The sequence below is a fragment of the Nomascus leucogenys genome, chromosome 15 (genome assembly GCF_006542625.1).
Source record: "Nomascus leucogenys isolate Asia chromosome 15, Asia_NLE_v1, whole genome shotgun sequence".
Lineage (NCBI taxonomy): Eukaryota > Metazoa > Chordata > Mammalia > Primates > Hylobatidae > Nomascus > Nomascus leucogenys.
The window spans coordinates 92210029-92230849 of record NC_044395.1 but is presented as its reverse complement, the minus strand read 5'-3'; the positions used below and the strand labels follow the sequence as shown (position 1 = coordinate 92230849).

The 20821-nt window shown below is 56.1% G+C and overlaps 1 protein-coding gene across 24 annotated transcripts in view; it reads left to right on the top strand.

Moving 5' to 3' along the window:
• Positions 1 to 2629: 2629 nt before the first annotated feature.
• Positions 2630 to 20821, top strand: part of PAX6 (paired box 6) — a 29043-nt gene continuing 10851 nt past the window's right edge. The window contains exons 1-8 of one of the 24 annotated variants that reach the window (XM_030829476.1): positions 2630 to 2782; positions 9546 to 9737; positions 13638 to 13714; positions 14099 to 14159; positions 17732 to 17862; positions 18644 to 18685; positions 18780 to 18794; positions 19700 to 19865. In XM_030829476.1, the coding sequence (XP_030685336.1) occupies positions 14150 to 14159; positions 17732 to 17862; positions 18644 to 18685; positions 18780 to 18794; positions 19700 to 19865 (364 nt within the window). In that variant the 5' untranslated portion in view covers positions 2630 to 2782; positions 9546 to 9737; positions 13638 to 13714; positions 14099 to 14149. Of the gene's footprint in view, positions 2783 to 8221; positions 8479 to 8532; positions 8764 to 9207; positions 9738 to 13637; positions 13715 to 14098; positions 14160 to 14552; positions 15175 to 16332; positions 16610 to 16640; positions 16982 to 17731; positions 17863 to 18643; positions 18686 to 18779; positions 18996 to 19699; positions 19866 to 19894; positions 20022 to 20821 lie in introns of those variants that run through there. The other 23 variants (XM_030829466.1, XM_030829468.1, XM_030829467.1 and 20 more) reach the window with 23 other exon arrangements.

Genomic DNA, 20821 nt, shown 5'->3' with positions numbered 1-20821 from the left:
AGCCTGGAGCTGCTCTAGGTGTCGAAAAATTGCAGTCTATGCTACCCCGGGCTGAAGGGATGCCTGAAAGAAAAGAGGCTTATTTCCTGCTTCCAGTCCTTTGCACCCCACCTACAGCCTGCCTCAGGTAGCACTCGGCATTTGGGGCTCTAGGAGTCGTCGATGATGCCCCCGGGCCGCCCGCGGTGCCCTTCTGCCCGCAATGCGAGCCAATGTGGCCTAGAGAGGATGCCTCTGCCCGGGCGAGGCGAGGTGGGACCTCATAGGCTGGGCACCACGCGGGGTCCTGCCCAGCTTCCTCCAAGGCTGGTGGCAGGCGCGGAGAGGAGCCCCCAGCACTAGATTTCTGGTAGGGTCTCCAGAGTGCTCCAAGGTCGAGAGCTTCTCCGAGAATCCAGCTGAGGCAGCGGCTAAATCTGCACCTTCTCCCGCGCGACCCCAGCGCCGGCTCCCTCCCTCCCAGCTTCCGTGCCCGGGGCAAATGGAGAGCGGCTCGTGCGTTGGCCTGGAGCTCGGAAGGGCCTAGTTCGGGCCTCGCCTGCACCACCGGCACTCCCGCTCAGCCCGAACGCGCCCTTTATTGACAGGCAGATAAGCAGGCGGGGGCCGTGGCGTTTCCAGAGTCGCTGTCGAGCACCCTGCTGGGTTGCAGGGATCTGCGCACACTTAATGGCCTGGACTCCAAACAAGCCCCTAACAGCCCTCTCGGCGGCCTAGGGTTGGGACAGGGTGGGGAGCGAGACCCGGCCAGAAACTGGCCAGCTAGGAAGGCCTACCCAGGTCCGAGGCCTATCCGCAGCCCACACGCCAAGGCGGACGGCGGAGTCTGGGACACCTCAGGACATCTGAGGCTGGAGACTGGGCCAGGCCCTGGAGGGGAGCTAGGGACTTACCAAGAAACTAGGTCACTGGAGATGGCCGACGGCGACAGGGAAACCAGAACAAATGCCTCTCTTAGCATCCCTTCCCAGCCGAGCAGGGCGACAGGACCATGGTAAGGTCTAGGCCCAGACTAGAGTGGCCAGTGGAGGGTGGGCGCTCCTAGGCCTTAACACAGGATGCCCAAGGCGTTAGGACAAAGAAAGAAAGTTTGGAGAATGTTTGTAAATAAGTAAGAACATCCTGCGGAAACTTCTCAGCCAAAGCTCCCATTCTCCTCCCCACCTTCACCGCCACCCCCACCTCTACCCCTACCCCCACTCCCACCCCTACTCTGCCCTCCAGTCCTCGACGGGCTGAGCAAGACAAAAAATCGAGTCCGGCTAGGAGCTGTCCGGGCTAAGAGGAGTAGGCAGACGGGCTGCCTGGAGCTGCCTCCTGGCTGGTTGCGAGGCCCCGCACCTGTCCAAGTGTGCCAGGGGCGGGAGCGGGCATCACTAGACCTCCGCCTCGGCGCCATCTGTGCTCGGCTCTCCCTAAGACGCCGCCCGGATCAAGGCGCGCAGGGACTGGCCCTAGGACCCTCCTCCGGCCCAGGCGTCCCCCTCCCTGCTTCTACACACACACTCCCGGGTCCACCCGGGCTGGGTCTCCACGAGCTGCCTAAAGGTAATTCCACGCCCCGCCCCTTCCTCTCCCGCAAACTCCTCAAGCGACCCCTGCCCCTCCCGGCCCGACCTCTGTCACTTTCAAATTGGAGAGCCAGATGGAAGCACAGGGGAAGGAGTTGAGAAGCCTCCTGTTTTGAGGGATGGGGGACGGGAATGACAACGAGGGTCTAAATCTCCATTCCAAGATAGCCAGGCCTAGCTCCGCTAAGCCATCTCGCAGTCCACAGAAGGTGTGAGGGAAAAACAGGCACAGACCAAGAAGTCAGTGTCTTGCAGACCCCGCCCCAATTTCTGTGAGTCTTGACTTCAGAATCTGGGATTTTCCCGTTTTCCTCCTCTAAGTCACAAAGTCAACAGTTAATTCAAAGTCAAAGATAAATACAATCACCTACATTTTCTAATGCGGTTGGAGACTTTCAGCCAGAGGGCGAGGGAAGCCTGGGCAGGCCCCCTTTAGGGCTTCCCTTTTGAGAACCCAGCAGGCCTGGAGAGACCTTTGGCCTAGGCCCTGAAAAAGGGGTCGCTTGTCCTTTTCCCGGAGCCCCCGTCTGTGCCCAGCTAGTGACTTGCGGGCTCGAGGGCCAGGTTGGGGGTACTCATCGAGCCTCGAACTCCTCCTAAAAATGATTCCTGCCCAAAGCGTCTCTCAGTCCCTGCGCGGCCTTCAGGTCTCTCCGATGAAGTGACTCCTTTGGGGATCGGAGGAGGGGACAGGGTGTTTACCCAGAGAGGTAGCTGGCCAGCCTAGGGGCAGAGATCTTGGGGCCCTCGTGCCCGACGTTGCGGAGGAGCGCACTCGGCAAGACTAGTTTCCTGGGGATCGACTCTACGCCCTACCGGAGGGCGGGCCAGGCCTGGCCGGGCCGGGCTAGGGCAGTCACAGGCCGGGCCAAGGAAGGCCAGAGCAGGGGTTGGAGCCGGCCGGACCCTGGGTGGGGAGGAGCAGGCTCCCGCCCGGCCGGAAAGCTAGTCCGCGCAGAGCTGTGCCCAACTCTAGCCGCCATGACGTCACGCGGGCCAGGCAGCCAATGAGGACGGCGCTGGCGTGGATATTAAGGAAAGTTAGCGCCTGCCTGAGCACCCTCTTTTCTTATCATTGACATTTAAACTCTGGGGCAGGTCCTCGCGTAGAACGCGGCTGTCAGATCTGCCACTTCCCCTGCCGAGCGGCGGTGAGAAGTGTGGGAACCGGCGCTGCCAGGCTCACCTGCCTCCCCGCCCTCCGCTCCCAGGTAATCGCCCGGGCTCCGGCCCCGGCCCGGCTCGGGGCCCGCGGGGCCTCTCCGCTGCCCGCGACTGCTGTCCCCAAATCAAAGCCCGCCCCAAGTGGCCCCGGGGCTTGATTTTTGCTTTTAAAAGGAGGCATACAAAGATGGAAGGGAGTTACTGTGGGAGGGATAGGAAAGAGGGTGGAGGAGGGACTTGTCTTTGCAGAGTGTGCTCTTCTGCAAAAGTAGCAAAATGGTCCACTCCCAAGAGTGGACTTCCAGTCCGGCCCTGAGCTGAGAGTAGGGGGCGGGAGTCTGCTGCTGCTGTCTGCTAAAGCCACTCGCGACCGCGAAAAATGCAGGAGGTGGGGACGCACTTTGCATCCAGACCTCCTCTGCGTCTCAGTTCACGACATCCACGCGTGGGAAAGTCCGTACCCGCGCCTGGAGCGCTTAAAGACACCCTGCCACGGGTCGGGCGAGGTGCAGCAGAAGTTTCCCGCGGTTGCAAAGTGTAGATGGCTGGACCGCAACAAAGTCTAGAGATGGGGGTTCGTTTCTCAGAAAAACGCGGAGTACGAAAGAATGCGGCCCACAGAGCTGGGCAGCGTGTAAAGCCCCCAGCGTGTGATTTGAGCTTCACTTCGGAAGACCTAATAATTAGCGATTCTCACTGAGCTAGAACGCGGGCTCGGGTTACTGCGGGCGCTGCGCTGGCTGCCTCGGCGGGAAGCGCGCGGGCGCCATGGGAGCCGGGCCGCCAAGCCCGGGAAAGAGCATCGCCCACCACCCTGAGGCCCCTGGAGGGCCGGAACCGGGGCCCGGAAGAGTCCCCTTAGTGAGTCAGGGAAGGGACGACCCAAACTTAGACTAACTTGTGGTTCAGCCGGGCGAAAGTCCTGGGAGCCTGGCCCTAAAAGCAGCTGGAGACGCCCAGGCCGGCTTAGGCGGGGCACCCGAGAACCCCGCCTGGGAGTTTGCGGCGGCCTCTGGGCCAGGCCCCGGCTAGCCCCCAACCCCCACTCCCACTCGCGCTCCTGCGCCCCCTTTCTAGGTCTTCTGGGAGCACCTTCGGAGCTCAGTCACCTGTGACAAGTGTTTGGGACCGCCGGACTCCGAGCGGTGGCCGCCCCCTGCTCACCTCACCTGGAAACGGGGGACGAGCGCAGTGGCCGTCCGGCCGCGCGTCTTACCTGGGCCGGGATCCTCTCCTCCGCGGGTTCCTCTCCCTGAAGCTGGGCGGCGAGCAGGTTGCCCGCTTCGCAGTGGGAAGTGGACCTTCTTCTCCAGTCATAAATCAAACCCAGCCATCCTCGGGCCTCCTCCCTCATTAGAGATGTTTATTGGAGATCCTGTTTATTCGGCTGTCACGGCGAGAAAACGCGGTGACATAATTACCTCTGACCAGAGTCCTCGCCCCGCGCCCAGGGCGAGCCGAGGACCTCCTCTGTCGCCTTCTCATGCCCGTGCCCTTCGTGATCGGAGGGCGCCCGTGATAGGCTTGTCTTTTTTTCCTCAGACCCTCTCACAGAATTTGGATGACTGGAATTACTATTCAGATTTCCCCAGGGCCCGGAGTTTATTTATTTATTTTAGAATTGGAAAGGAAAACCGAAGGGAACCCAACGCCCCTCCGGGGCAGAAGGGGGCAGCGCGCGCGAGGCGGAAGGAGAGTCACTCTCGCTGCACAAACTTTCCCGCGGGCCGCGCCGCGCGTGCAGGGACTGGACGCCACCCGGCGCCAGAGCCGGGCCTGAGGAGCAGGGTCTGGCGGGGAAGGAGGGCTGCCAGCCTGCGTTGTGTCATTTGTTGCTTCATTTTTCATTCCCTTTCCCCTCGTGAGGAATCAGAGGCATCAGGGCCGCGGGCTGAGGATTCTTAAATTCTCCCCGGCCGCATTCGGCTGAGCCAACCCGCAGTTCCTGTCCGCCCCTATGCCCCCCGGGCAGCGGTTTTCCCCGCTAGCCACGTTTGGAAGTCACCCTCTGTGAGACTGGGTTAGGAAGTGATGAAAAGCGCAGTATTGCTTTCTAATTAAAAATACTTTTTTTTTTTTTTTTTTTTTTTTTTGGAGATAGCGCTGACAAATATATGGGATCCCGGCTTTTGATCCCTGGCTGCCGCCTCTGTTCTCCTGTCGCTAATAAAACTCGCATTGAGCCCCTTAGTGCCTTGATTAACAGGCAGATTAACTCTTACTGGGGTTGGGAACAGCTTGTCCTAATCAATGTCATTTTAAAAGCCGGTCAGGATGCGCTTAGCTCCGGTTCCCTGGATGCTTGAGCGCGCCAGCCATGACATTTGCTCCCTCCCCCTCCCCAGCCTCAAATCCCCCAGTAAAGGCCCCAGTTCCCGCCTGCCTGTTCCCAGGTCTACAACGGGACAAATCGCAGGACCGGGTCGTTGGCCTTTAGAATAGGCAGCGGTTTAGAGAGGAGATATCCAGGGAGAAGGGACTGAAGTGGCCTTGACTTGCTTGCTTTTCCTTTGAAGCTGAACTCTTGCCTCTTGGGGGCAGAGGTTACAGGGAAAAGAGAGATGGGGGGGATCGTCACAGGGTGATGAAATGGAAAGCAAACTTTTCTAGGAACCCTTTTTGCAAAAATCGGAGAGTGCTGCTGATTTCAATTGTCCTACATGTCAGGAGTTTTAAACCTAGCTCCTATCTGGACAACAGCATAGACAGACTGGGAGGCAAAGCCTTGGGAGTCTGACCCGCTGGGCTGCTAGGAATCCCTTTGCTGGGAGACTCCACTGGACAATGTTATTTTAAAGGTATTTGGTGGGGTGGGCAGGGAGAAGACAGACAGACACAGAGAGAGAGAGAGAGAGACAGGCTGGCCTCCCAGAGTGAATGGAAGAGGACTGAGGACTGAACCCAGGGAGCCCCTAGCACTGGCCATTTGGCAGGAGGCGAGGAAGGGCGAGGGCACCGCGGCTTCCCCCCAAGCCTAGCAGTGGCCACAGCCTGGAGGCGCCACGGGGCGGCTCTGGGATCTTCTTGGCTTTTCTAGGCTCTGGACTCGGCAAGGCTGCCGGGTTAGCGGGAACTGGCAGGTTGCTGGAGAAAGGAGAGGGACAAGGCCTGGAAGGGGGGCAGGCAGCCGGGACTGGGCGGCCGGGGTGGGAGCCTTTGCCTTTAGGGCTCACTCGACCCGTTTGCCAGCTCCGCGGACCAGGGATCCCAAGTTCCCAGGGTCTGCAAAGAGAGAGACGTTTGAGGCACTACAAAGTGACGCAGGTGTCTGCCAAGACTTTCCTTCTCAAAAAAATGCCAGTCTTCACCCTTTCCAGCGCGCCGGCGCTGCGCCTCTGCTTGACCGGGGAGAGAGTTTGGAGGTGTCAGAACTCCGGGTGGGAGGCTCTTGGTTCTGAAGCTGGGAGCTGGAGGCACATCCCCCCAGAAGTGGGCACTTCTTTGCCTCCCCGAAGGCCTGATGGAGTGGGCACAAGGGAATGCCAGGGACCGGTGCGGGTGAGATGCTTGCCTGACCTCATGTTGACGTATCAATACTGGCTAGAAGCTCTGGGCAGGCTCTGGCGAGTCACGGTCCCCCAGCGGGACTCCCTCCACGCAGACAGCCCCGCTACCGGGTGGGACGACCCGGGCGGCCCCCGCGGGAACGCACCCGCCGGCCTGAGAGGTCCTCCCTCTGGCCACAGGGGGCGGAGGGTGGGGGGAACAGGGGCCTGTGGAGAGGCGGGGAAAGGAGACAGAACCTAAAGCGCAATCCCCGCCGCCCCCCCCCCCGCGTCTTTGAGGGCAGCAAGTGGGCCTCGGGCGTGTTGGTAGCCGCAATTAAAATGGCGACCTGCGAGTTGTCTCGGTTTTGTACACACCTCTGGCAACCGCGCCCGCACCTCAGTCTCGGCGCCCACACCCCTAGGCCGCGTCGCCCCCAAAGCGGGTACTTGGCAGAGGGAGTGAGGCTCCCCACGAGGCAGAACAGCACCCCCACCCTCTTTGAGACCAGTCCAGAGAGAACGAGGAAATCTCACTCTCACCCCTCTCTCCTTAAACTTTGAAAACTCTGCCTCATTCTGGGGTTGAGCTCCCCTCCCCAAATATTGACACATGGGAAGCAGCCAAGTCCTTTTTGTTTTTTGTTTGTGCGGAGGAGTTTCCAGGAGTCTTTCCCGGAGCCCCCTTCCCCACCCAATGACGTCAGTGGCATTCACTCCTTGCTCCTTGCCTTTTCTGATTTTTTGTTAAAACTTTCCTCCGCAGCGAGATGGGGGTTGGAGGGGTGGGAGAAGGAGCTGATTCAAAGAACCATTGCCCTGGGGGGAAATAGCAACAAGATTACTGCTGCTTCTTTCCGAGGCAAAGCTTAAGAAGGTGCTAATCCACTCGGTCGCTAATTGAGAGGTTGTAAAAATGATACTCGCCTCCAGTTCGGACAGAATCACTGCCCGCCCTCCCCCCGCCAAGTCCCTAGCTCATGCACGGCGGACTTGAGTCTTGAGTCCAAGCTTCTTTAATGCTCGCTTGAAAAGTAAAAGGAGAGAGAAAGAGAAGGCCGACTTTCGCTAGTCTGGGACTCAGGGCCGCAGCCCCACTTCCCGGGATTCTCCGAAAGTCGCGCTCCTGCGAAATGAAACCTCGCCCAGGAGGCCGCGGACCTGGACACCCGGCGCCACCTCCTTTGCCTCTGACCCGGGTTTCCTCCCGGCGCTGCGAGCTCCTGGGCCGCGGGAAGGGTTAGAGCCGGCAGCCCTCCCCAGCCCTGGGAGGGGAGAGGGTTATGCGACCCCACCTCTCACTAGGGCCGGGGAGGCCTCTGCTTCCCGGGAGCCCTGCCCGGGCTCCTTGGTCGCGGGGCTGCTGGGTCCCAGGCAGGAACGAGAGAGTGAGGCCCACACGTGGCCCGGCGGCCCAGTGCTGCTTGCACTGTCCCGGCTGCCAGGGGCTGCGGAGACGCGGCCTGTCAGCAGCGAGTTCAGGTCGCGCAGATTTTATTGACGAGCTCTGACTTTCAGCACTTTCCCTAAGTCAAGAAGACTCTAGCGTACCCTGCGGCGGCTTCATTTCAGCCTCCCTGCCTCAGCTCTCCAGCCCCATTCCCCCTCGCCCGGTCCTGGGGTGTGTCCCGTAGCCCAGGCCTTCCATCTCCTTCCCGGCTCCATGGCCCGAAGCCGCCGAAAGAGCTCGGGACAGCGCAGGACCAGGCAGCCGCTCGCTCTCCTGTCACCTTAACTGCAGGCTCCGAGGGGCGCCTTTGGAGTGTACTGAGGTGTGTCCTAATCGTGCGGCATTCAACAAATGGACTTCTGGTGTGTGGTCAGAAGAGAAAAGCCATTTACTTACTTTCCTCCCCGGTTTTCTGGCAACAGCTGAAGGGGAGCTGCCTCCGTGGACTGAGCAGACCCAGGAGAGGGAGTCGTGGTGCGGAGACACACGCACCACACACAGATGACCGGTGGCACACACGACACACGCTGACATACCGACATCGCCAGTGGGACACACACACACACACACACACACACACACACACACACACAGAGCGATAGAGAGAGAGAATCTCTCCAAGCATTGGTCATCCACCCCCCCCACCCAGGCTTCCACTCCCCCTCCCCTCTTATCTCCCCTGGCTTCCCCTCCTCTCGGGCGCCGCGAAAAGCAGCCGCACTTAGTCAACAAATGGCACGTGGGAGAAGTTGGTGAGTGTTTGGTGAGGACTCTTCAGGGCTTTTCACAAGAACCCTCTGTACACAAAGTAAGTGGCGTGTTTACTCGGGCCTCTCCAGCCAGAGCTGTGCCTCTGCTCCGCTGCGCACCACGGCTTCCGAAAGGAGAAAGGAGAGAAGAAAGGGCCGGGAGAGCGGGATGGAGGATTTGGACAGGCCCTGGAGGCTTGGGCTGGGGAGGCCGCTGGCCTCGTTTAGTTCTCGGCCCGGCAACCTCCTCTTGGCCTAGGCTTCGCCGCGGCCTCCGCAGCTGGAATGGAGCTGCCAGGACCCAGTGACGCTCCCGCCCCTTTCCTCTTCTTCCAAGGGGCCAGGTGGGCTGGGGTGCGGCCGCCGCTGTGCTCTGTTTCTTGGGGCCCGGGCTGGGATGGGGTGGGGGCGGGGCGGCAGGCCACGCTGTCCTGGAGTTGGCAAGAAAGGACAGAGCAGAAACTTGCGCCCTCCGAGGGCTGGGAGTCCCGCGTCCAGCTTAGGGGGAGTGGGGGCGCGACCCCCAACCCAGAAACCATCACTTGACCGCTCAAGTTCGCGACAGCAGGGAGGGCCGCGCCGAATCTCGGCGTGCGCGGAGCGGGGAGATGCCGGCGAGCGCCAGAGCCCGGGCTCGGGGGCCCTGCGCCGGGGAGAGGAGCCGGGACCCACCGGCGGAGCCGAAAACAAGTGTATTCATATTCAAACAAACGGACCAATTGCACCAGGCGGGGAGAGGGAGCATCCAATCGGCTGGCGCGAGGCCCCGGCGCTGCTTTGCATAAAGCAATATTTTGTGTGAGAGCGAGCGGTGCATTTGCATGTTGCGGAGTGATTAGTGGGTTTGAAAAGCGAACCGTGGCTCGGCCTCATTTCCCGCTCTGGTTCAGGCGCAGGAGGAAGTGTTTTGCTGGAGGATGATGACAGAGGTCAGGCTTCGCTAATGGGCCAGTGAGGAGCGGTGGAGGCGAGGCCGGGCGCCGGCACACACACATTAACACACTTGAGCCATCACCAATCAGCATAGGTGTGCTGGCTGCAGCCACTTCCCTCACCCACACTCTTTATCTCTCACTCTCCAGCCGCTGACAGCCCATTTTATTGTCAATCTCTGTCTCCTTCCCAGGAATCTGAGAATTGCTCTCACACACCAACCCAGCAACATCCGTGGAGAAAACTCTCTCTCACCAGCAACTCCTTTAAAACACCGTCATTTCAAACCATTGTGGTCTTTAAGCAACAACAGCAGCACAAAAAACCCCAACCAAACAAAACTCTTGACAGAAGCTGTGACAACCAGAGAGGATGCCTCATAAAGGTGAGTCCGCTTCTTTCTTCTCGCTTTATTTTTATTGCAGTATTCAGACAGGTCTCCCCCTTCCTCCCCCCTTCCTTCTCCCCTCTCGCCGGTCCCCTCCCCCACTGCTACGCCGGGAGAGTTGGGCCGGAGAAGTTTCCACGCAGGAGCCCAAACTTTCTACTTCCAGCGAAAGCCCGCGTCGGAGGGCGACCGCCGGCAAGCGGGAGCGGCGCAGGGCTCGGGGCGGGCGGCCAGCTCAGCCCCAGCGCCAGCGCCAGCGCGGGCTGAGCTCGCGGGAAGAAGGGAGACTCCAGGCGCGGCAGCAGCCGCGGCCCTTAGCCCCAGCGTCGCCCAATGCTTCCGACCCGCGGGAAAAGACGAAGAGGCTCTGTGGTGCCCAAGGCCCTGGAACGGCCGCAGAGAGCAACCGCTGCCGGCTGCTTTGTCCAGCCCGAGGCCCAGCGAGCGCGCAGAGAGCGGGCGCTCCGAGGAATCGCCGAGGGAGCGCCGAGGGAACCAGCTCGCCGCGTCTCCGCCCGCCCGCCGGCCCTCGGGCTTTGTGCCGCACTGGGCTCCGGCGCAGAAGAGTCAGCCGGCACTCGAGCGCCGAAGGGGCACTGCGCCCGCCACCAGCCCGACACCAGTGGAGTCAGTCGGCAAGGCAGCCGCACGCTGGAGGCAGAGGGAAGAGCGAGCTAGCGCGAGCCGGGAAGGAAGCCACCAGGCCAAGGCGGTGGGACGCGCGCTCCGAGGGAGCTCAGAGCCGAGCGGGAGGACTGTCAGCTTCCATCCAGCCCCCGGACTCTTGTCCCCAACTCCACGGGAGCGCTGAGCTCGGAACGTGAAAACTCTCTGCTCCCCAGGCTTCCCCCGACTCTCATCTCCCTCGCCCTGCGGAGGCTGGGGCTCTTCCCTGTCCTCCGGCCCCCTGCCCTTGGTGGGTATTTTTCCTTGTTTTCCTCTGATCTAGTCACACCAGGTGTTGGGATTTCAGCAAGTTTTGAGGTGCAGAGTTGGTTTGCATTTTTGTTTGTTTTACTCCGAATCCCCTTATGTGTTTCTTGGTAAGGCCTTGAAAATTAATCTATATGAAAGCATTGGCTTTCCCCCTCGTCTGATCACTTCCTCTCCCAGCTAATTAGTCGGAGTAATTTGAGAGCTTTCGATTCTAAGATCCCAGGAGGAAAAGTATCTTTTCAAAGTTCATAAAGTTGTTGCCTCTTTCCTTGTGCAGGTTTTCTCAGTCTCCCTGCGCCATAATAGCCCTGAATTTTAGCAAGTGTAATTGGGGGAAATGGAGTTGAATTTCAAGTGGAAATGCTTTCTTTTTCGAGTGCTAAAACCCGGCTCTTCATTCATGAGCGATTTCTAGAAAGTTTAAAAACAAAGTGAACGTGGTTTCTTTCTTTCTTCCTTTTTATTTTCCTTATACTCTCTCCCAAGCTCCCTAAGCCATTTTGGACGTTTAACTCGAACTTGGGAAGGTTTTAGAAGGGGCGGGGAGCAGAAAATGAAATGAAAGGCAAATATCTTGAAAGCCTGGCGAGTTTACTGAAGAGAAATAATAGTTGTTGCGGTTGACATTACATTTTTTATAGCCAGTGACCTTTGCAAACGTCTGAAGGCAGTTTGATTAGTTGTTATCTTATTTGGCCCTAGAGAGTAAAACTTTGTCATCTTAATTGCTAATTAGTCTTTTGGCTGGGGGCGGGAGGACCGAGAGCTCTCCCGTTTACCCCAGTTAAAGAGTTTGGGGATGGAATTTGAGAATTAAGTAATTAAAATAACAACAGCATTTGAAAACTGAGGCTTGTATTGGGGACAGAGAGGTGGGGGCAGTGGTCCAGCGGTCTTGTGGTCCAAGGCCGGGGCGACTCCAAAATGTCTGGAGACTCCTTCGTTCAGGATGTGGGTCTGTGGCCCCAGCGAGGCCGTACAGAGCCTCGGGCTGAGCTGGGGGGCTCAGGCTGCAGTTGGGGGTCTGACCTCTCCGGTACACAGGACTGCTTCCGGGTGTCGATGTGCCCCACTTCCCGGGTTGCTTCTGCACTTAGTGTTCACGTTTACTTAAGTAATTAGATAGCTTCTTAGCGAGAGGGAAGTGGGAATGGAGCAGGACTGGAATTTGAAATACTACCACCTTCCCAGCTGCTTCGAAAACTAATCAACGAGGCCTCTCTGGGCTCAGCTACTGAATTTTAAAAAATGGTATCAAGAAGTTACAAGTCAGGATGGGAGCATTCTGTTGTGATTGTGTACAGTGTGGGTTACAAAGTGGAGTTCTGGAAGTTTTACTCCTCCTAGGGGAATTCCATTCCCCATCTCCCCACCTACTACTCCTTTGCAGCTTCAGGGTCCTGCATTTGGTGGGGTGGGGTATTCTGCATTGGAGTTGGAGATTTTGCCTGTCCAGGGCATGGCTATGGGTGCCGGGACTGAGAGACAGGAAGGAAGCATTGGAGAGCCAACCTAGATAAGGGTAACTAGTAGCCCTCTGCTGTGGCCAGTATTTACCCAATGCTGAGAAAAAGTCTTCATTTTCGGTTTATTTTTATGGATTTAAGCTGCCTACCAAGTAGTTAAAAAGTAGACCAGGAATGGCCTTGTAGAGTAAAATGTGCTTCTTGAAATTCTTCGCTTGCAGGCAGGCAGATCAATAATCACCATACGTAAAACAGAAAAAATAATGCATTAAAAAACAGAGAGAAATGATGCTGTGACTATTTTGTTATTTTACCTCTTTTTGGGGGGCAGACCTCTTGAATGGGCTCTTTATTGTAACTCTCTCTTTCCAATTGAGCTCCCCACGGTGCTGTTGTATCTTTTTACAGCCCCTAACAACTCACACCAGTAACACAATTACCTCCAGATATTTATAACAAGAAATTACTTTTCTATTTTCTCCACTTGCCCCAAAAGACTTTTTTTTTGGGGGGGGGGAGGTAGGGAGGTGTTCGTACAGGAGCAGCCTCGGGGAACCCTGCACTGGGTCAGGGCTTATGAAGCTAGAAGCGTCCCTCTGTTCCCTTTGTGAGTTGGTGGGTTGTTGGTACATTTGGTTGGAAGCTGTGTTGCTAGTTCGGGAGACTCGGTTTTGCTCCTTGGGTTGGAGGAAAGCTGGAGAATAGAAGCCATTGTTTGCCGTCTGTCGGCTTTGTCGACCACGCTCACCACCTCCTGTTCGTACTTTTTAAAGCAGTGAGGCGAGGTAGACAGGGTGTGTCACGGTGCAGTTAAAGGGGTGAAGATCTAAACGCCAAAAGAGAAGTTAATCACAATAAGTGAGGTTTGGGTTAAAAAGTTGGGTTTTCCCCTTTCAAAGTCCCAGAAAGCTGGGAGGTAGATGGAGAGGGGGCCATTGGGAAGATTTTTTGGTGTAGGGAGAGGAGTAGAAGATAAAGGGGTAAGCAGAGTGTTGGGTTCTGGGGGTCTTGTGAAGTTCCTTAAGGAAGGAGGGAGTATGGCCCTGCAGCCCTCCCAAACTGCTCCAGCCTATGCTCTCCAGCACCAGGAAGTTCCAAGGTTCCCTTCCCCTGGTCTCCAAACTTCAGGTATTCTTCTCCCTTCACACCCCCTCAACCTCAGCTCTTGGCCTCTACTCCTTACTCCACTGTTCCTCCTGTTTCCCCCTTCCCCTTTTCCTGGTTCTTTATATTTTTGCAAAGTGGGATCCGAACTTGCTAGATTTTCCAATTCTCCCAAGCCAGACCAGAGCAGCGTCTTTTAAAGGATGGAGACTTCTGTGGGTCAAGATGCCGCTGAAAATGTGGGTGTAATGCTGGGACTTAGAGTTTGATGGTAGTTTGACTGAACCCTAGATGCATGTGTTTTTCCTGAGAGTGAGGTTCAGAGAGCCCATGGACCCATGCTGTTGAACCACAGCTTGATATACCTTTCTCTCCTTCTGTTTTGTCTTAGGGGGAAGACTTTAACTAGGGGCGCGCAGATGTGTGAGGCCTTTTATTGTGAGAGTGGACAGACATCCGAGATTTCAGGCAAGTTCTGTGGTGGCTGCTTTGGGCTCAAAACCCACAAACAGTCAAAGCAAACTATTTCAGTATGCTTCTTCACTATAGTTCAGATAGAAGAAAAAAATCAAAATTGGGGCATCGCTTCTACTGATTGAAGGGTTAACTGCTAAAGAATGTAGGGGAAACAGATTGGGGATATTCCAGTACTTTGTTTCAAGCCCCGAAGGGTAGATTTTGTATGCACTGCAGGGCAGAGCTGGGTGACCCTCAGATCGTCCCAAGCGTTGAGTGGATCAATTCCTAAAGAACGGAGATTCTCCTGTCCTAGCCCCAGGTCCACCTCGGTTGGGAGTTCAGGCCTACCTGATGCAGCTGCCCGGGGATTAACTCCTATTTTCTTGCTAACAGAGCCCCATATTCGAGCCCCGTGGAATCCCGCGGCCCCCAGCCAGAGCCAGCATGCAGAACAGTAAGTGCCTCTGGTCTTTCTGGGACTTCGGGCTCGGGGTGCGCGGACCCGAGGGTCAGGGGAGGACACAGGGGCTCGCGACGCCCGCGCTGGCCCGGCCGCCGACCGACTGAGGCCCGGGGACCTGCGGCGGCTGCTCCCCCCTCCGCGCCCGGCAGCCCGGGAGGGGAGGGCGTTTGCTTGGCTCTTCGCGATACTGGAGAAGCAGGGGCTGGGCCCTTAAGAACAGCCCGCCCGAGTTTTCGAAGCTGCGGTCGAGAAGCCCCATCCCCCCAAATCCTGTAACTCACACCCCCTCCCCGCCCCTGCCCGGGCTCTGACCCCGGAGAGAGGGGCTGGGCTGAGCAGGGCGGGGCGAAGCCTTCTCCTAGTTGCGCGAGAAGGAGGCCCCTTTGGGCTTAGCCAAGACTGAAAGTCTCCACCACCCCGGAGGGGTTGGGGGCTTCTCTCCCCAAGTCACTCTCAGGGCAGCTCCTCCCCTCCTCACCCCACCTACGGGCCTAGAAGGGATGGGGAGAGGAGCCCCCAGGCCTGCAGCAGGGTAGGGGTGGTAAACTCGCTGTTACAGGGCGCGGGAGAGACCACGTTTTACTGGGTCTGGGAAGGAGGTGCCCAGGAATTGGAAAATCCCTGCCCTGGCAACTGCAATTGCTTGGGTCCTGATAGTCCCAGGCCCAGAGCGCTTTTGATACTTATGGCTCTTGTACCTTCCTGCTTTCCTCTGCCCAGACCCCGTGGGGTCCCACCCACCTTCCTGTTCAGTTGGTGGGTGCTGGTACGTGGCAGGGCTAGTCTAGAGCTCCGACCTGGGAGCCTGGAGGCCCAGCGAAACCAGGCTCGGTTTGAGGTTACGGTTGAGGCACACGGCGTCAGGGCTCAACTGAACTCGAAGTGTGGAAAGGCCCAGGTCTTCTAGCAGCCTGCCCTGGCCGAACCACAAAGGCTTAAGAGGGTCCCCAGCACCTTATCCATCTGTTCTGGAAACGCCGGTCGCCCCCTGGTGCTTCCGGGGCTGGTAAGCGCGTAGCTGAGGAAGGGGCACAAAGGTGGCGAGCTTTGCGGGAGTAGTTGTGCAGAACCTGCCGGACCCCAGGGCTTGGCCGGTAGGCTCGCCTTCGGCGGCTGGGCTCTCCCCTTGGAGCTCAGACTCCTCAGCCGCAGGCTGTCTCTCCGGCGAGCCTCAGCCAGGGCGCGCAGCCCTGAGCGTTTGTCGCTGCGGCCGGGTTGGCAGGCCCCGAGGGGCGCGGGGTCGCGGGCCGGCCCGCAGGGCTTTGCGCCGCTCGTTCCCGGGTGTGCGCGAGGCGCGGAGCATCCAAATTGACACCATATGTTTTCCTATTAGTTGCTTCGCGGTCGAGTTCTAGGCGCATAATCATCGCCAGTGGGCGAGAGCGCCAGCCGTCCCTAGGGAAGGGACACAATGATTGAGGCTTAACCTCTGAAAGGAATTTGGAGCTGCGCTTTCTCGCTGCCATTTCGATGCTGGGAGTGGCGCTCTGGCCCTGGCGTCTCCTGGGCGAGCACCCGCCGGCGGTAGCTGCGGAGGTAGCGGGCTACCTCCCATTATTTTTTGAAATGGGTGAGGAGGGAGGTCTAGATTTAGGCGGCCTCACGCGCCCGCCTTGGCATTAGCAGACTGGGAATTGCCGTGGCTATGCCCGAAGTTTGGAAAATCTCTCTCGGTCTCTTTCTGGGACAGCCTTTCTTTTTCCGGGAAGCTCCCTGTGCCTAGAGGTGGGGCTCTGTAGCTGGAGGGGTAGATGGAACTTGCGAGGCAAAGGAAGGCAATAGAAGGAAGTTAGGAGAAACCGGAAACGTGGGCCAGGCCTTGCTCTGTTGGAGAAGCGGTGTCCCCGCAATGTCCCTGCTTGCGCTGGTCCCGGCCGGAGCCCAGATCCCCCAAACGCCTGTCACTTCTCATCGAGTTGAGGCTCCGGCCCCCACCCGCGCCTCGGTGAGGGCCCCCCCTCAGCACCAAGCCTTCGGCTACCCTGAAAACGCGGCTCCCCTCGAAGGGGAAACGAGTGCAGTTCAATCTCGTCTGAGTGATCTACAAATAAGGACGGAAAGGGTCGTTTTATCACGGTCCCGTTTGTCGTGACGATGCAATTTCCCGGAGCGGAGCACTGTCACAAAGTGACAAGGCTGCCACAAGCGCCCCGACTGATCTTTTCAATTAGCCTTCCATGCATGATCCGGAGCGACTTCCGCCTATTTCCAGAAATTAAGCTCAAACTTGACGTGCAGCTAGTTTTATTTTAAAGACAAATGTCAGAGAGGCTCATCATATTTTCCCCCCTCTTCTATATTTGGAGCTTATTTATTGCTAAGAAGCTCAGGCTCCTGGAGTCAATTTATCAGTAGGCTCCAAGGAGAAGAGAGGAGAGGAGAGGAGAGCTGAACAGGGAGCCACGTCTTTTCCTGGGAGGGCTGCTAAGTCGGGGCTGCAGGTTGGAGATTTTTAAGGAAGTGGAAATCGGCAATTGGCTTTATTTGTGTGTCTGTGGTTTTTGGGGAGGGGGACTACAAAGAGGGGCTAATTCCCTCTCCCTGTTCTCTAAGGTTGGACCACAGGGATGAGGTTGTGAGATACAAAGATAAAGGAGGGATGGGGAACACTATGATGTGGTCTTTTTCTTTTCTGTTTTTGATTTTCGCTAATATCTATCCTTGGCTGAGGGGAGGGCGGAGTTCAGCGGCGGAAATAAAGCGAGCAGTGGTTGGTGCGAACCGACTCCCGGCTCTAAGCCTTACTTGCGGTGGCCGGACTTGTCTGTGGCTGAAGCCGAGCCCAGACTCTGACTCTCACGTCTGCACTGGAGGTGCGGAAACCTGGACTGGGGTTCGCCAGCCACAAACTGGCTGCTCTGGTTCTTCTCTCCTCTTCCTTCTTCTATTCTAACCAAACAAAACCAAACTGGATGCTTGTGCCAGGCCTTGGCCAGTTTGGACGGTGATGGAAACATTTCTGGATTTTAGTGTCTAAGGGAGCACTCAAGGGCTGTAAGGTTTGCTGTCACTGTCCCAACACTGCAGAGACCTTGAAGGTTCAGTATGGGATCTGTAGAACCCATGGTTTGCGGTGACACTCAGAGGGGATCTTTGGGAGATTTATAGAGCCGGTTCTTAGCGCTTTGTGGGTTCAGAGGCTGGCTGCAGTGTTTATGAAGAGAGGCAGTGGGCTGGGGACACTGCTGGGGTTATGGCTGTAGTGAGGTCCATGTGTACTTGTTCCTTGGCATGTGTCTGACTCTGTGTTGCTGCTGCAGTCCAGTGGGCAGGGGCACGGTTGTTTGGGGCTGGGCTGCCCGATGTCTGGCATGGCTGGTGGTCCTGTTGTCCTTTATTTGATCGATAGCAGGGACCTGATCGCCGAGGTTGGCACAGGTTGGCAGGGGGATGAGGATGCATTGTGGTTGTCTCCTCCTCCTCTCCTTCTTCCTCTTCCCCTTCCTCTTCTCCTTCCTGTTCTTGTTCTCCCTCATCTTCCTCTTCCTTCTTCTCCTTCTTCTTCCTCTTCACTCTGCTCTCCTCTCTTCTTTTCCCCTTTCCTCTCCTCTCCCTTTCCTCAGGTCACAGCGGAGTGAATCAGCTCGGTGGTGTCTTTGTCAACGGGCGGCCACTGCCGGACTCCACCCGGCAGAAGATTGTAGAGCTAGCTCACAGCGGGGCCAGGCCGTGCGACATTTCCCGAATTCTGCAGGTGATCCTCCCGGCGCCGCCCCACTCGCCGCCCCCGCGGCCCTCCACTCTCAACGCCCTCTCTTCATTTCTTACTGTAAACGATGCTAATTATGGACCCCCCACCCTCATCCACCCCAGTCCCCAGTCCCCGACCCACTCCCCTGCCTTCCCACTTTCCCCTCTCCTTCCACTATCCTCCCCTATCTCTTTCAATCTGGGTCAGTTACATAAGATAACTCATCTGCTTCAGAAAAATATTGTGTGCGGATTTTTTTTTAATTTTTCTCTTTTTATTTGGTAAAGAAATTCATTGTGGGAACAGTTTATGAACTGTAATAAGCTGAGTTATATAAACCGGCATAATTTCATTCTGCTCTCCCCAGCTCATGCTTACCTCAGCTTTTGAGGTATTTGTTTATTCTTCATGTTTATGAATAATATATATTGATTTTAAAAGGCAAATGCTATTTACTCCTCCCTAACTCATATTTACTCAATTGGGCATTTTTTAAAGCAGAAGTAAAAAATCAGTTTATTTTTTACCTGTGCTCTTTAAAACATAACACCACTTTAAGCAAGGTCAGCACAAAAATAAATTAATCTACTTCGTTTTGATGCATCTTCAGGCAGTGTTTAAGCAAACAGTTTTTTTTAAAAAAGCTTTTAAATTCGTTTTTTAGTTCAAATTGTTTGAAAGTATCATCATATTTGTAGTTTTTAGGGCTACAAATGTAATTTTAAGAAAAAAAGCTCTCTACAGTAAGTTCTCGTACCATTGAAGGTATATTTTTGTGTTATAGACCCATGCAGATGCAAAAGTCCAAGTGCTGGACAATCAAAACGTAAGCTTGTCATTGTTTAATGCATACTTAAACAATTTTATTTTTGTCTTGAAATTATTAATAATGTGGTTTTCTGTCCACTTCCCCTATGCAGGTGTCCAACGGATGTGTGAGTAAAATTCTGGGCAGGTATTACGAGACTGGCTCCATCAGACCCAGGGCAATCGGTGGTAGTAAACCGAGAGTAGCGACTCCAGAAGTTGTAAGCAAAATAGCCCAGTATAAGCGGGAGTGCCCGTCCATCTTTGCTTGGGAAATCCGAGACAGATTACTGTCCGAGGGGGTCTGTACCAACGATAACATACCAAGTGTAAGTTCATTGAGAACATCTGCCCTCCCTGCCCTAAGCCCAATGCTGTCTCCTCTTTACCTCCTCCCACCCTCTCTCTCCACTGTCTCTTAGTCTGTGTCCTCTCCCTGCTCCACATTTGTCTCCTTTGTACCTGGGGGAACAGAGAGGAATGCCCTGACCTTTCTTTGACTGTCTGGAAAATGGGAGTCAAGTGTGGGGAGTCGTTCACTTCATTTGCATGCTGCAAAACAGAGGGCGGAGGCACCAGGGAAAGGCACTTGAATGAAGAAGGCAAATGAGAACCAGATTGTAACTTCGTCCCAATCCACCTGCCAGAACCTTCCTTCAGGTGTCACACATCCATTTCCATCCTAATATTAAACAATATAATGAAAGAAAGCTTTACACCAAGTCTAAATAGTTTTTATTTTTGGGCAGTCTTTTAACAAAGCAAAGCAACCGTGTGAGTTAGGTCACCAGAGACACCAAGCAATGGTGAAGGACCCCCTCCCCCCAATTCTCTATTCAACTAAATTTCCGTGCCCCAAATGATAGCTATCATTTTTTCCACGGTGTATCTGCAAATCCACCCACTGTCCCGGGGTGGCTGGGAGCTTTTTAATGGGTTGAGAGTTGCTTTTTAAGGTGGTGGGTGAGCTGAGATGGGTGACTGTGTCTTCAGGAGACAATACCATTTGGTTTGATTTTGGTTTGATTTGCAGGTGTCATCAATAAACAGAGTTCTTCGCAACCTGGCTAGCGAAAAGCAACAGATGGGCGCAGACGGCATGTATGATAAACTAAGGATGTTGAACGGGCAGACCGGAAGCTGGGGCACCCGCCCTGGTTGGTATCCGGGGACTTCGGTGCCAGGGCAACCTACGCAAGGTAAAACCCAAGCAGCCATCCACGCAGCTCTCTATATGTGCAGCCCGTTGCCTGTTCCCTAGTCTCCCAACCTTTTCCTCTCAGGGCTTCCATGCTTGGGGAATGTCATGGGTGAGACTGCATTTGAAGGCCTGGGACACATCGACCACATTGTATGTAGGTGGTGTTTGTTGAACCATCTTGTTGGCCTGGGAATGCGAGGGTTGTGTATGTCAGGAGTGGTATGAAGGTGGCTGGTGGGTGCGTGTGTGTGTGTTTGCGGGCAGCACTGTGTGCATAAGAGCGAGCTGCGTGGTGCACTATTCAAATTTGACATTAGAATGCAGGGAGAGCCCCCTTGTAGAAGTGTGACAAGTTAACGCACTGACAGACTGCGAGGTAAACATAATTGTATCGTGTTGCTTTTTGCTGTAATTGACAAATTATGTGACTATGAATAGGGTGCACATGAAAGGGTGAACAGGAAGATGCAGGGCGAGTCGGGGATGGGGCATTGGAAGTGGTGGTCTCCCAACTAAAACCACCCCACTATCCTTGACCCTCCCCCGTTTGCCCCTCTGGGCCCCACTTTCTCACTCTCTGTGGGTGGCGACTATGTGGAAGTGGTGAGGTGAAGATACTGTGAGCAGGACGGCGGGATGCCGGGAGCCGCTCGGGTCTGGGAGGAGAGATGGGACCTGGAACACCCCAGGTTCTGTGAGAAGGGCTGGAGGAAGAGGAGCGGGGGTCGGGGGAGAAGGGTCAGTTGGCTTCCCTCCGCCCCCCTCCACACCCAGAGGTAGCTTGGTCAAGAATAGGAAACAGTTTACTCCGAAGATTAATCGGTATTTGTTGTCCTCGTGACAAGGAGATAATATGCGGGATAATGGGACGTGGCGTCTCACTCCCGGGAGCACAACGGAGCCTGGGGGCTCGGGGCTGGGGGCGGCGCGCGGGACTGCGAGGAGGCTGCCGGC